The sequence below is a fragment of the Misgurnus anguillicaudatus genome, chromosome 4 (assembly GCF_027580225.2).
Source record: "Misgurnus anguillicaudatus chromosome 4, ASM2758022v2, whole genome shotgun sequence".
In the NCBI taxonomy this organism is placed as follows: domain Eukaryota; kingdom Metazoa; phylum Chordata; class Actinopteri; order Cypriniformes; family Cobitidae; genus Misgurnus; species Misgurnus anguillicaudatus.
Window position 1 is genome coordinate 32044591 of NC_073340.2, and position 13366 is coordinate 32057956.

Here is a 13366-nt window from a genome sequence, read left to right on the forward strand (position 1 = left end):
TGGCGAGGGAGAGAGAGACGATGCAACAATATTTGTTTGGAAAAAGGCAAGGAAATACTTCTGGTCGTTTCTCAATTGGAAGGCTGCAGCCTCCGGAGGTCAAATATGCAGGCTGCATACGTCATGAAGCCTGGTTTATTAAGGTAAACTGAGCATTACATTCGCAAGTCATAAGCATACTGCAACAATTTACGATTAACTAAGTATAATAGTCAACTTTATAATTGTTAATATTCTGAAATAAGACAGTCTTGATGACGTATGCAGCTTAGAAATACGACATCCGGAGGCTGCAACCTTCAGAATGAGAAATGGCTTCTGCCACAAGTTCCTCATCAGAAATTTGTAACATGACTGCGTTTCTCCCTGATGCGTCAAAATGTTGATCGTTTAGCGTTTTAAAGGTTAAGTTTTTAGTTTAGTTTTAAGGTTGGCCAGTTCTTTTCCTTTGCGACAGTGCTGCGGCGCTTGTGGCCTTTAGGGGCGCTAGCCGTGAAAAATACATGTCTAGCAACCCCTAGTGGCCAAAAAGTTCCGCGGTGTGCTTTAAACACATTATTATCATTTATGCGTGATTTCGTCGGCTTTCCCACGAAAAATAGTTTGTGCCACCCTGGCCCTTATGTAGCCTCGGCCACTGCCTCATGGTACATCTTAGGACATTTTAAAGTGTACTGCCCTATTTTTTCTGACAGTGTAGGCAAGCTTTGGAAGAACTGGGATTTTAGTATGAAACAGATTATAAATAAATACCCCCAAATAAGGGGAGGGGGAGTAAAACCAGAAAAAAATATGCCAGGGAGCACACAAGAACAATTTTTGGAGTGTGTTGTTTGTCTGACATGACTGAAAGGCAATCATGACAAACTCCCTCAGACTCCAGACAGACTGACATCATCACAGGAGATCAGAGAAAGAGCTGCATTATCAAAATGATCAAAGGCAGACATTTCCACAAATGATAAAAATGTAAATAAATAAATTATAAGGCCTGAATGTAGAGCTTTGTGTTCGCTATGAGACATCACCACCAGCAGTAATTGTACTTCATTATACTTAAATATTATTATGGGAAATTGTGACTTTGCTTGAGTACCATTAAAACTAATAACTACAATTCTACTCCTACTTTAATTTCACTATTAAAATACATATTTCACAGAAGGAAGTTACTGTATCCTCATATTAAAAACAAATCATCTCTCATGACCTAACATAATGTCAGATTTGCACTGTTAGGTCATGTGGTCTATGCTTTTCTACCTCATATCTCTACACTCCATTAAAACTTTATTGTATATCTATTTAAATTCCTTTATATGCACATTGCTTTTGCTCTTTACCTTTACTGGCCCTGTACTCTACACAATGATAATAAAGTTAAATCTAATCTTATTGTTTGGGTAATTTGTTGTAATGGGAAAATATGATTACATGTGTTGCTTATATAATACGTTGATAAAAACCTAGGGTTTGTTTTAAGTCAATTTCAAAAGCTAAAATATCTGAAAATATCTAAGAATGATTAAATGTGGATACTGCTTTACTGTACATAAACTTAAATATATTTTTGGCTGAATACGTTGACTTTTAATTTAGTGAAATGAATAATTGTTACGTAGTATTGAAATATTGACTTTCTCTTTATTGTCTTCTCTGTTATTTCTCTCTCCTCAGCCACTGGACTATGAGACAAAGAAAGCCTATACATTTAAAGTGGAGGCTTCAAACCCACACTTGGATCCACGGTTTCACAGTTTCGGACCGTTTAAAGACACTGCGACTGTAAAAATAAATGTTCTGGATGTGGATGAGCCTCCGGTCTTCAGCAAATCCTCCTACACGATGGATGTTTACGAGGATACGCCACAAGGCACAATCATAGGAGCTGTAACAGCACAAGATCTGGATGCGGGAAACAGTCCGGTCAGGTACGCTAATGTAGCACACATAATCCAGAGGATTGCTGGTTTTCCTAAAGTAACAAGCAATTATATTGTGCCCTTGAAAGGGGCATCACTTGGTCTGCGTCATTTATTAAGGGTGGGCACCCCTCTTTGATCATACAAAAGTCTTACTTGATTAATAGGATGGACAATTTGGAAATAAATATGGATATATTTATATTTCTAATTTATATTTTTGTAGCTTGTAAGACTTTTCCTTTCAGAAATAATGGTACCTTTAAAAGGGTCCTAATATGTACTATTTGGGTACAGATACAGTATATACCTTTGAGGTACAAATATGTAAATTTTAAAGTACCAACATTTGAGGTACTAAAGTACACCCTATATTGCCCAGTGACAGCGTTTGTACCTTCATTTCTGAGAGCGTACATTTATATGTCTGTAAATAGACACATAACACTATCCCCACAAAACAATAACTAGCTGACAGATGGATGTTTAAAAGTTAACTTAGGTTTATAGTCTATTATTTTATAAAGCTACACTTTAAAACATCACTTTTAAAGTTTCACAAGAAGAAAGACCATTGATGCACCACTGCGGGGTCCCAAACCTACCCAAGAGCCTCGTGCATCAAACATTATACCGGATGAAATATTCATAAACAAACAAAATAAGTGAGCAAAATGGACAAAGGAAAGATTTGTGTTTGTGAAAGTGCAACACTGTCCTTTTGTTCTGCCTTTCTTGATTAATTATTTAGAAACACTGTACTGTAACATTGACATTGTTCAATGGAGATGTGCACTTTCTCATCTGAAACAATAGTCCCTGATGAGTTTCCGTGCGAGGAAAACAAAGCTTTTAAAAGCTGCGTCCACCACATGTGGCCTCCATGCAGGAGGCAAAACAGATAAAGTGCCCCGTAATTCGAAAGTTTTGCCGCTTTTCCAAATGCTTTTTAGGGCTTTTCCGAACTACAGTTCTGAAATTGATGGAACAAATTTGTCAAAAAGTTCACAAAATAAATAGTTTCTTAGGTTAAACCACTCAAAGGAGGTCGTACAGTCCCACAAGGACAAAAATGTATTGATATACTAGGATGATATTTTCGCCAGGCAGCATCTTTTGCAGAGAGGACAATCCCACAACTCATTGCGACAAGTTTGATAAAAAAAATCCAGAGATGAGAAATGTTATTTATAATACTGTATATGTTATTCAATAACAAATCATAGATTTCTCTCCAACCACATGGCTCCAGTTTGGTATGTAACGCCTAGCCTACTTTTTTGAGCCGATCAATTGTTCCTGAAATCCACCCTGTGGGTTTTTCTTATTGAATATCTTGTTTCACTAAGAAATGTCATGGGTTCGGCCTTCATTTCATATTGCTATTTTCCATTGACTTAAAAGTCAATTAGTGTTGTAATGTTTATATAATTATTAATGATATTACCAGCATGTTTATAATATAGCACAACGTCACTAAAATTGTACATTTATTTTCCAATGTGCATTTGTTATTACAGTATTGATTACATATTGACCCTTGTTGTCTTGTTGTGCTTATACGAGGTAACATTTCATTTATTTAGCAGACAGACTGCATTACTGATATCCTCCTACAAGAAAAGAAAAGAAAAGAGTTATGTTAGTTGGTAAAACAAGACAAATGCAATGTTTTGGCTCATCGATCTGTATAGACAAGGGTCTGTCGAGCGGACCTCTAACTACTTTCCACAATGAATAATTTGTTCGTCAGTGTGTTTGTTTTGTAATCTTGTAAAGATTAATGGAGCAGCATATTGAAAATCAGTTTGAAGGTTTTTTGTTAATTTTCTGAGGCAACAGCATTTGTCGTTTTTTTTTTTTAAAGGCTTTCCTCGTATAAATAAGGTTAATGTTTAGCTAATTGGAAATTTCTGTGATTCTGAGAAAAGCACACATTTGCAAAACATTGATTTGAACTCTGCTGCAAAAAAATTGCCTGGTTGAAGATCAAATAAAACATGAAGATTGTATAATAAACATTTTTAAAAAGGACTGCGTGATCTGCCTCCGAATCTCTTTTTTTCTGCCCTCGAAGGCCAAATGCAGATTAAAAGTAGTTTATGATGACCAATGCCGGTCTGTTTTCTCTATCATGCACACAAGAACCTTTTTTTGCATCTATTCTGTATTAAAATCAGCACAAATTGATGATTTGTTTTATATGCATTCTGCTCCTATAGCAGCTGACTCCCCCTAACAATTTAAAATCACGACATCAAAGGCTTTTTTCCAATGCAAATAAACCCTCAGATGTATTTTTGTCGACCACCTTTCGGGTAAATTTACCAAGCCGGGATCTGAAATATAGAAAATAAGCAGCCGTCGCAGTCGCAACATTTCTCTTACCTCAATTCTAGGTCAGCTTACAAATAAATAAACAACCTGCATTAATGCAACCAAAGTCGAGAAGGTTGCAAAAAGCATTCGTGAAAGAACGAGTCGGAAACGTCAAGATGCTTCAGTTATAAGATCTGAAGAAGCTTGACAACGAACCATCTTAATGTGAATTCATATTTATTCATACTGTGGTGCTTAGCTTCTGCAAGACACTTGTAAAGTACCCCATGAGAGTGGTTATGGGGTCTGTTAACAAGGTTGCTGGGCTATTACTACAGCTTATGATAACAGCTGGTTAAAACTGGACCACAGATAGCAATTCACTAGAGTACGTAATATTTTATGCCAACCCGCTGCATGACTGATTTAAATGAAATGAGCACTGTGCGATATCACAGAGAAGAGGAAATAGACTGAAAATGGTTATATTATACACTGTTGAAAAAAATATTGTGTCACAGAAGGTTCACAGTGATGCCGTAGAAGAACCATTTTTGGTTCCCCAAAGAACCATTAAGGTTCTTAAAAGAAGCTTTTCATAGTCTGAAGATCCTGAAGATTCTTCAGGGGTTAAATGTTATTTTATGGAACCATAAAGAAAAATAAAAAAAGTATGGCTTTATGTAGCATTTTATTGTGAACTTCTGTCTATTGATTTTCTGAATGCATTTGGCAGATGCTTTTATCCAGAGACGCAGTGCACATTGTATAGGTTGTACATTACCAGCCACACTTTTGAAATAAAAGTACTACACAATGTCATAAAAGAACCATTTTTGGCTGTATGGTGCCATAGGAAAACATTTACATTTAATATCCTTTAACTTACTTAACACTTTCCTTGCCAGCTTTTTTCTGACCATGTCCATCCCTTTATGACCACCATGTACCCATCCTCTGATAGCTACTTCCAGCAGGATAATGCACCATGTCACAAAGCTCAAATAATTTCAAATTGCTTTCTTGAGCATGACATTGAGTTTACTGTACTAAAATGGCCCCCACAGTCACCAGATCTCAACCCAATAGATCATCTTTGGGATGTGGTGGAACGGGAGCTTTGTGCCCTGGATGTGCATCCCACAAATCTCCATCAACTGCAAGATGCTATCCTATCAATATGGGCCAACATTTCTAAAGAATGCTTCCAGCAGCTTGTTGAATCAATGTCACGTAGAATTAAGGCAGTTCTGAAGGCGAAAGGGGGTCAAACACAGTATTGGTATAGTGTTCCTAATAGTCCTTTAGGTGAGTGCACATATGACCATCTTCTTTTTAGACGCACACAATCGGAGTTAAATTAGAAAATGTCTCTTTTAAAGAGTAACTAAATCCTAAACCAACATTTTTAGTTAATGATCTGTAAGAATGGGGCTTTATTAGTGCTGTTCACTGATTTGAGTAACTTTTTTGACATTTGGGTATAAAGTGTTTCAATGCTACAATATATGGTGTAAAAACGTCTGAGTGCTGCCCTCTTCAGGTTGAACGGTGGCTACTGCAGTTGAATTTTCCTGTTGGATGTTGCGGTACCGCTTGATGTAAGCAGGTTCAAGCTCACCACTCCCTTGTTACGATCTTGCCACACCCTTGGTACAAGCTCAGTTCGTCCCCTCTATCTCCGTTGGGGTCTGCCCACTTTTATTGCATTTTTTAAATATTGCCAATGGGTGGCTCTGACTCAGGGGTTTAGTTACACGTTAAGCTTAATAATGGTAGTAAACAGGGCTAGAGAAGCCCCAAAAAATTCACACAAGTAATCCACACAGCTGCAGTCGGCCTTCTGAGGGCAATCAATGCGATTCTGTAGGCATTTTATCCATATTTAAAACTTTGTAAACTATAAAATCTAGCTTTTAATAATGTTCATTGTGCATCATCCCTTTAAATGCTTTCTGTTAAAAACAAAATAGTTTTTTAAAATAAAAATATAAGAAATGTTTCTTTTAAGCACTTTTAACTGAATTGTTCTTCTATGACATCATGTAGCACCTTTATGTATTTGGCAGACGCTTTTAGTGGTGACTTACGGTGCATTACATACTGTGAACTCGGGGTTCGAACCCATGACCTTTTCCACTGCTAAGGCAATACTCTACCACTGAGCTAGGAACACATTTTAAAGAGTATAAATGAAATGACTATTATTATCTTCATTTATGGTACTAAACTGGTTTTGATAGTTTTCAGAAAGGCACCTACTGCAACTCTAACCAGAGTTGTTCTCAACTAGCTTTACTTCAGTTAACTTTTTACAGTGGAGACCAAGTGATGACCCAACACATACAGAATTTAATCCATTCATACGTGACTCAGTCTGTGAAAACCAGTATTACATAATGTAAAAAATAACTATATATGCTTGGTATATTTAATGCTGCAAACTGAGTAAGATCATGTCAAAGATTAAAATCAATTCAATAATTGAAATCAAACGTTGATCTCATCATTAGATTATAAGACTTTAGCCTGGATTAGACAGGGTGTCATATGTTCATATAAAATAAATCATTCGTTTTCTGCTATGTTCTTTAGGTATTCCATTGACTGGAAGAGTGATCTGGACAGCTTCTTTGACATCGATCCCGTCAGAGGAACCATCTCAACCAATGAGCTTCTGGACAGGGAGAGTATAGCCCAGCACAACATTTCTGTCGTGGCCACTAAAGTTAGTAAGTACAGCTGTAAACCTTAGAAGCGAATCATAAAAATCCAATTGTTTTAATATGTGGGTGTTTCTCGCTAACTGATTTACGACGGCCCGATCGCGGTGCAGTCAGTCAGTGGCAAATTCCATTAAGTCTGTGGGCTTTTTTACGAGCGTTCATAAAATACGATGACTCTTCTGAAATATGTATCATTACCACACTGACTTTCCCGTCTCCTTGACCTCCTAAATTTAACAATTGATGTATTCCCACGTTCTAACACTCCTGGCAGATTAATTGATTCTCATTAGTTCGGTCAATTATACAAGAGACTTGCATTACATTGAAAATTTCATAGAAACAAATTAAAAAACCCTCAAAATCATGAACTCTACACTGTTAGAAAAATTGATCACTGGAGCAGTATCCTTCAATAAGGTCCTTATATGTACAATTAGGTACATAATTGGTTTTAAAAGGGTACAGCCACAGTGTCAGCTGGGATACATACTTTGACAATTTTTTTAAAAGTTTTAATGCTGAGTTGTTTGTTACTCATAGTTGGGTAAAATATTTACAAAAGGTGTAAATTAACTCATTCTCCGCCAGCCTTTTTTTAAATTGCCCGCCAGCATTTTTTGTGATTTTCACAAAATGCCTTCTAGGAAAATGTTCTTCTCAAAATATATAAACATACAAATACACTCACCTAAAGGATTATTAGGAACTTATTAGCAATTTCTCATTAATGCAATTATCTAATCAACCAATCACATGACATTTGCTTCAATGCATTTACGGGTGTGGTCCTGGTCAAGACAATCTCCTGAACTCCAAACTGAATGTCAGAATGGGAAAGAAAGGTGATTTAAGCAATTTTGATCGTGGCATGGTTTTTGGTGTCAGACGGGCCGGTCTGAGTTTTTCACAATCTGCTCAGTTACTCATTGGTTGAAATCCAAAAATTTTAATGCACAACCATTTCTAGTGTTTTCAAAGAATGGTGTGGAAAAACATCCAGTATGTGGCAGTCCTGTGGGTGAAAATGCCTTAGAGCAGTGGTTTTCAAACTTGGGGCCGCGAGATGTTGCCAGGGGGGGCCCAGTTTTATTACATTTTATTAAATACATTAATTTATCATTAATTCTGTGTAATTAAACCTAAAAAAATTGGCTACTAGTCAAAATCACTACTTTTTTTGTATAATTTAATGTTTTTTTTTTTTTTATTAAAATGTTGAGTTTTATAACAGTTTTTTGTCACAAATGTTCTTTGGGGGGTCACGAAGGAATGCACCGTACACAAGGGGGGCCACACGCTGAAAAAGTTTGGGAACCACTGCCTTAGAGGAGAATGGTCCGATTGATTCAAGCTGATAGAAGAGCAACTTTGACTGAAATAACCACTCGTTACAACCGAGGTATGCAGCAAAGCATTTGTAAAGCCACAACACGCACAACCTTGGGCTACAACAGCAGAAGACCCCACCAAGTACCACTCATCCCCACTACAAATAGGAAAAAGAGGCTACAATTTGCACAAGCTCACCAAAATTGGACAGTTGAAGACTAGAAAAATGTTGCCTGGTCTGATGAGTCTCGATTTCTGTTGAGACATTCAGATGGTAGAGTCAGAATTTGGCGTAAACAGTATGAGAACATGGATCCATCATGCCTTGTTACCACTGTGCAGGCTGGTGGTGGTGGTGTAATGGTGTGGGGGATGTTTTCTTGGCACACTTTATGCCCCTTAGTGCCAATTGGGCATTGTTTAAATGCCACGGCCTACCTGGGCATTGTTTCTGAACATGTCCATCCCTTTATGACCACCATGTACCCATCCTCTGATGGCTACTTCCAAGAGGATAATGCACCATGTCACAAAGCTCGAATCATTTTAAATTGGTTTCTTGAACATGACAATGAGTTCACTTTACTAGAATGGCCCCCACAGTCACCAGATCTCAACCCAATAGAGCATCTTTGGGATGTGGTGGAACGGCAGCATCGTGTCCTGGATGTGCATCCCACAAATCTCCATCAACTGCAAGATGCTATCCTATCAATATGGGCCAACATTTCTAAAAATGCTTTCAGCAACTTGTTGAATCAATGCCACATAGAATTAAGGCAGTTCTGAAGGCGAAAGGGGGTCAAACACAGTATTAGTATGATGTTCCTTATAATCCTTTAGGTGAGTGTATATCAAATTAAAGAACAGACCCTCTGCTTTCAAACAAACAATAAACAAACAAACAAAAACCAACAAAATGGGAAAAAAACGTTTCATCCTATATTTTTTCTCTGCTTATAAACTTCTAAATATGGGTATCTTTTAGCAAAAAGCTGAAATAATTGCATTTTTGTGAAAGAATTTTGTTAGAGATCAGATTCAGAACGATTATCAAAACATACACGGAGTGTAAAATTAAGAAATAATTTTTGCTTCAGTTTTTGTATAAATTGGGTAATAGTGCCATCTAGTGGATAATCATGGTATTAAAGATAACCATAAAAACTCGAAATAACTCGTCATTGGCGGGGAAAGAGTTAACCAAATGTCCATATTTAACCCAAACATGTGTTGAAACAACTAGCATTGGCTAATTTAAACCTACATGGTTGGGTTTGTCCATATTTAACCCAGTTTTCTTAATTAATGCACTTTTCTGTTTATATGCAATTGATTTTGTAATTCGTTATTGCAATCCAATCAGTTATCGATGGAAAATCATGGCCCTTTCTAAAGTTTTTTCTCATTCAGTATCCTGTTTCATCAGAAAATACACCAGATTTCAGAAATGAAATAGGTTGTGAAAATCAATACTTTAAAAGATTTATATTGCAAGCTTTTGAAAGATGATCAGACATGTCGTTCTTTCAATTGTGTTGATGCACTTAAAACACCCTCATACAGTAAATAATATCACCACATATAAGCAAATCCATCGTCATCAAGCCATCAGATCCGCTGAGAAGTCACCAATGTCATTATCCTGGAGGCTCTGTGATACTCCATCAAAATTACAAACGTGCCGACTTCCATTCATTAAGATGGAATGAGGACGAGGGGTCATTAAAAGTTGAGCTGCTATCGCCATGGTAACGGTTATTAGTTACTGTCTCTCAAGGTTACGCTGGTGAAATGCTAATGGTGATTTCTGGAGCTAATTTGGGAGAGACCAGCAGAAGTCAGGGCTGTTAAACTTCACTTCAGTTCTGCTGTGGGAATTGTCCACCATGTGTCAGACTCCTCGTACTTATTAATATGTATTTTTCACTATCACACGTTCTGTTTCGACAGCCCTGTTGAACTCAGAGAGCAAGTTTGAGCTCATAACTTATACCTGGATGTCGTTTGACTTTGAACAAAAAAAAGTATAAGTACGGAAGTAGGAATGTCCCATTTGGTTGACTATGTTATCTTGATATTTGCTCATATGTTTTGATGTCTAGATTTTAGATGTCTAGCACTTTGCATGGTTTAATAATATGCACTGTTAAATCAAGAGAAAAAGTGGCATTTTCATAAAGACATTTTCCTGCACTGTTTGCTTTTTTAAGCATACTGAGCACTAAAATAATCATTTCAAATTACTTTTTAATAGCGATTTTGACACCCCTGATTTGGGATTTGTTGTGATCCATCAGTGCAAGATCAAATCATTTAAACACACTCTTAGAAACACATTTGTCACCCTGCCTTTGTAAACCCAGCATAACTCATCTTACATATTGTAAATGCAGCTTTTAAAGGAACACGTCCAGATTTAGGGAATTAAGCTTATTCACCGTATCCCCCAGAGTTAGATAAGTCCATACATACCTTTCTCATCTCTGTGCGTGCTGTAAAGGGCGATTTATAGTCGTGCGTAAGTTCTACGCCGTAGCTACGGCGTAGGCTATCCGTAGCCTGTGCGTAGCTCTGCGTACCCTGACGTGCACCTCGCAAAAATTTTAACAGCGCTCAGTTCTTCGCGGACCGCAAGCGCTGTGATTGGTCCACCATAACCCCTCCCGTCAGGTAATACAAACTGCGTCATAGGTATTTCCGTTTGCGACGGTGAAAACAAAGATGAGCCAAGTTGAGGAGTGATTTAACTCAAACTGCATCAAAAGTCACTGTTTATTTACTTCCATCATTGCTGGTCTTCTCAAATCATACACAACAAGTTGCGGTTTCTTCTTCGTTTGTGGGTTAACTTGCCAAGATTCTTCTTCTCTGGCGATCGCGCTGCTACTGTGGTTACACGCGTGGATACTGCCTACCAGCGGTTTGCGCATGTGTTTGCACGTCGACGCGGAGTACGACGCAAAAGTATAAATGAAAACCGACGCGGAACCTACGCCGTCGCGGCTACGCCGTAAGACCTACGCACGACTATAACGAGCCCTTAACTCTGTCTGATGTACCCACCGCTGGCCTAGCTTAGCACAAAGACTGCAAGTGAATGGCTCCAGCTTGCAAACTGCTCCCAATAAGTGACAAAATAACGCAAACATTTTCCTATTTATGTGTTGTGATTTGTATAGTCACACCGTGTACAAATAACAAGGTGATATGAGACACAGCTATCTTTTAACAGTATACTGGGAACTATATTCTCTGAAGACGAAGCACTGCTACATGGGCAGATTGATTGACAGGTTGGCCCAATGCAAATTAACCTACCACCAGCCACATGATGTTGCAAGCGCTCTTGGCAAACAGAGGAGGGGTTGAAAAAAAGATTTGAGGCACAAATGCGAGATAGTTGGGGTCTTTTCTGGTCTGTTTGGCAAAAACACCTTCAATTACATACTGATACTCGATACCGCTAATATTATACCTCGGGTTTTAGGATTTAAGTAGACCCGTGAAGACCTCTAGTAGAGGACCCATCCTCTTATCTTTTCATAGGTCCCAAAATTGGTAGTGGCGCCCCTGGGGTCGCATAATATAGGGGTCATGCGAGCTAAAACCATATAACCTAGTTGCTTGGATAACCCACACACCACTTTGTTTTAAAAAAATGTGTAGCTTTGCACATGCATAAAAGTTGGGTTGTTGAAACTTTTAGCCCATTTTGAACATTTGGAGCTGTTAATGACATAATTACAGAACTTATTTAACAAGCCATATATTTGCAGACCTTAAATGCAGTGATGGGAGTAACACGTTACTGTAATTCCACTACTTCTAGCAGTAACGAGCATTTAACAAAGTATTTTTTTTTAAATCAAGTAACGCAATTACAATTACTGAAATTTAAATGAGTTCGTTACTCGCGTTACTCTATTTTGTAAAAAATAGACAAGACATATCTGACGTCGCAGGACCGTGGTTGGCGGTGCAATGAATCATTACACTTCATCATAGCTGACAGTGCATATAGAAAGAACATGAAAAATCTAAACGGGACAACATACCTTTGTTTAAAAAATTGTGCGCAAGTCATAATCCATCCGGTCTCATGTTTGTAAATTATCTTCGTCAAGCAATCCCATTATGACATCAACTTGCACTTGTAGTCCACAAAATTAATAAATCTGAGAAATGTTCATATATTCTTAGATGTTTACATCGGCTTCATGGAAGAGAACGATCCGCGATTGTTGCTTCCACTAAAATATTCACACTGCGCTGTACACCCGTGTTAAAACTCCATAGTATGTTTGAGCTCGCTTTTAGTTTAAGTTTCAGTCTCTCCGTATCCGAACAAACAATCCACTCGCTCTGTGTCCGTCCGACAAAACAATCCACGTAGCCTACTCCGTTTTCTGATTAAATATCTTCCTTTAATCTTGTTTATCATTTTAATCAAACATAAAAAATATAGAAACAATATACGACCAAAGAGCGCAGTCCCTGCCGCAAGCTTCACAAGCTGTGTTCCAATTCAAGGGCTGTGCCCTACTAAGCATGCGATGAAAGGTGAGCACTCGGTCTTTCAAGGCGCTCAGAAGTTCGCAAAGAGAACTGAAATGAGACGGTCTAACCTTCGGAGGACCCATAATTTGCGTCAGCTGCTGCACGCGCACCGCGCCTGTCAGCAGGACACAGCGGAGACGTTTCTAACTTATTAAAATAAATATGGAATCAGAAAAATTTTAGAAAATATGACATGTTGACTCAATTGTCTCCAAATTTTTAAAGAGACACTACACAATTTTAACACATTATATATTTTTGTAAACACACAGAATATTTGTCTAAATGGTCTAAATGATATACATAAATAAACTAAGCTTACATATTAAAGGCGGAGTCCATGATGTTTGAAAGCCAATGTTGATATTTGAAATCACCTAAACAAACACGCCCCTACCCCAATAGGATCTGGACCTTCTGTTGATAGACCCGCCCCACACATACGCAACCCGGCATTTGATTTGATTTGATTGGCTATAAGTGTGTTTTGGTAGTTGGCCCGTCTGC

General features: G+C 37.9%; 1 protein-coding gene across 1 annotated transcript in view; it reads left to right on the forward strand.

Moving 5' to 3' along the window:
- The window catches only part of cdh12b (cadherin 12b), a 211178-nt gene that overhangs the window by 172982 nt on the left and 24830 nt on the right, over positions 1-13366 (forward strand). The window contains exons 7-8 of the mRNA XM_055175812.2: positions 1678-1931; positions 6837-6973. Coding sequence (XP_055031787.2) covers positions 1678-1931; positions 6837-6973 — 391 coding nt within the window. The remainder of the gene's footprint in view (positions 1-1677; positions 1932-6836; positions 6974-13366) is intronic.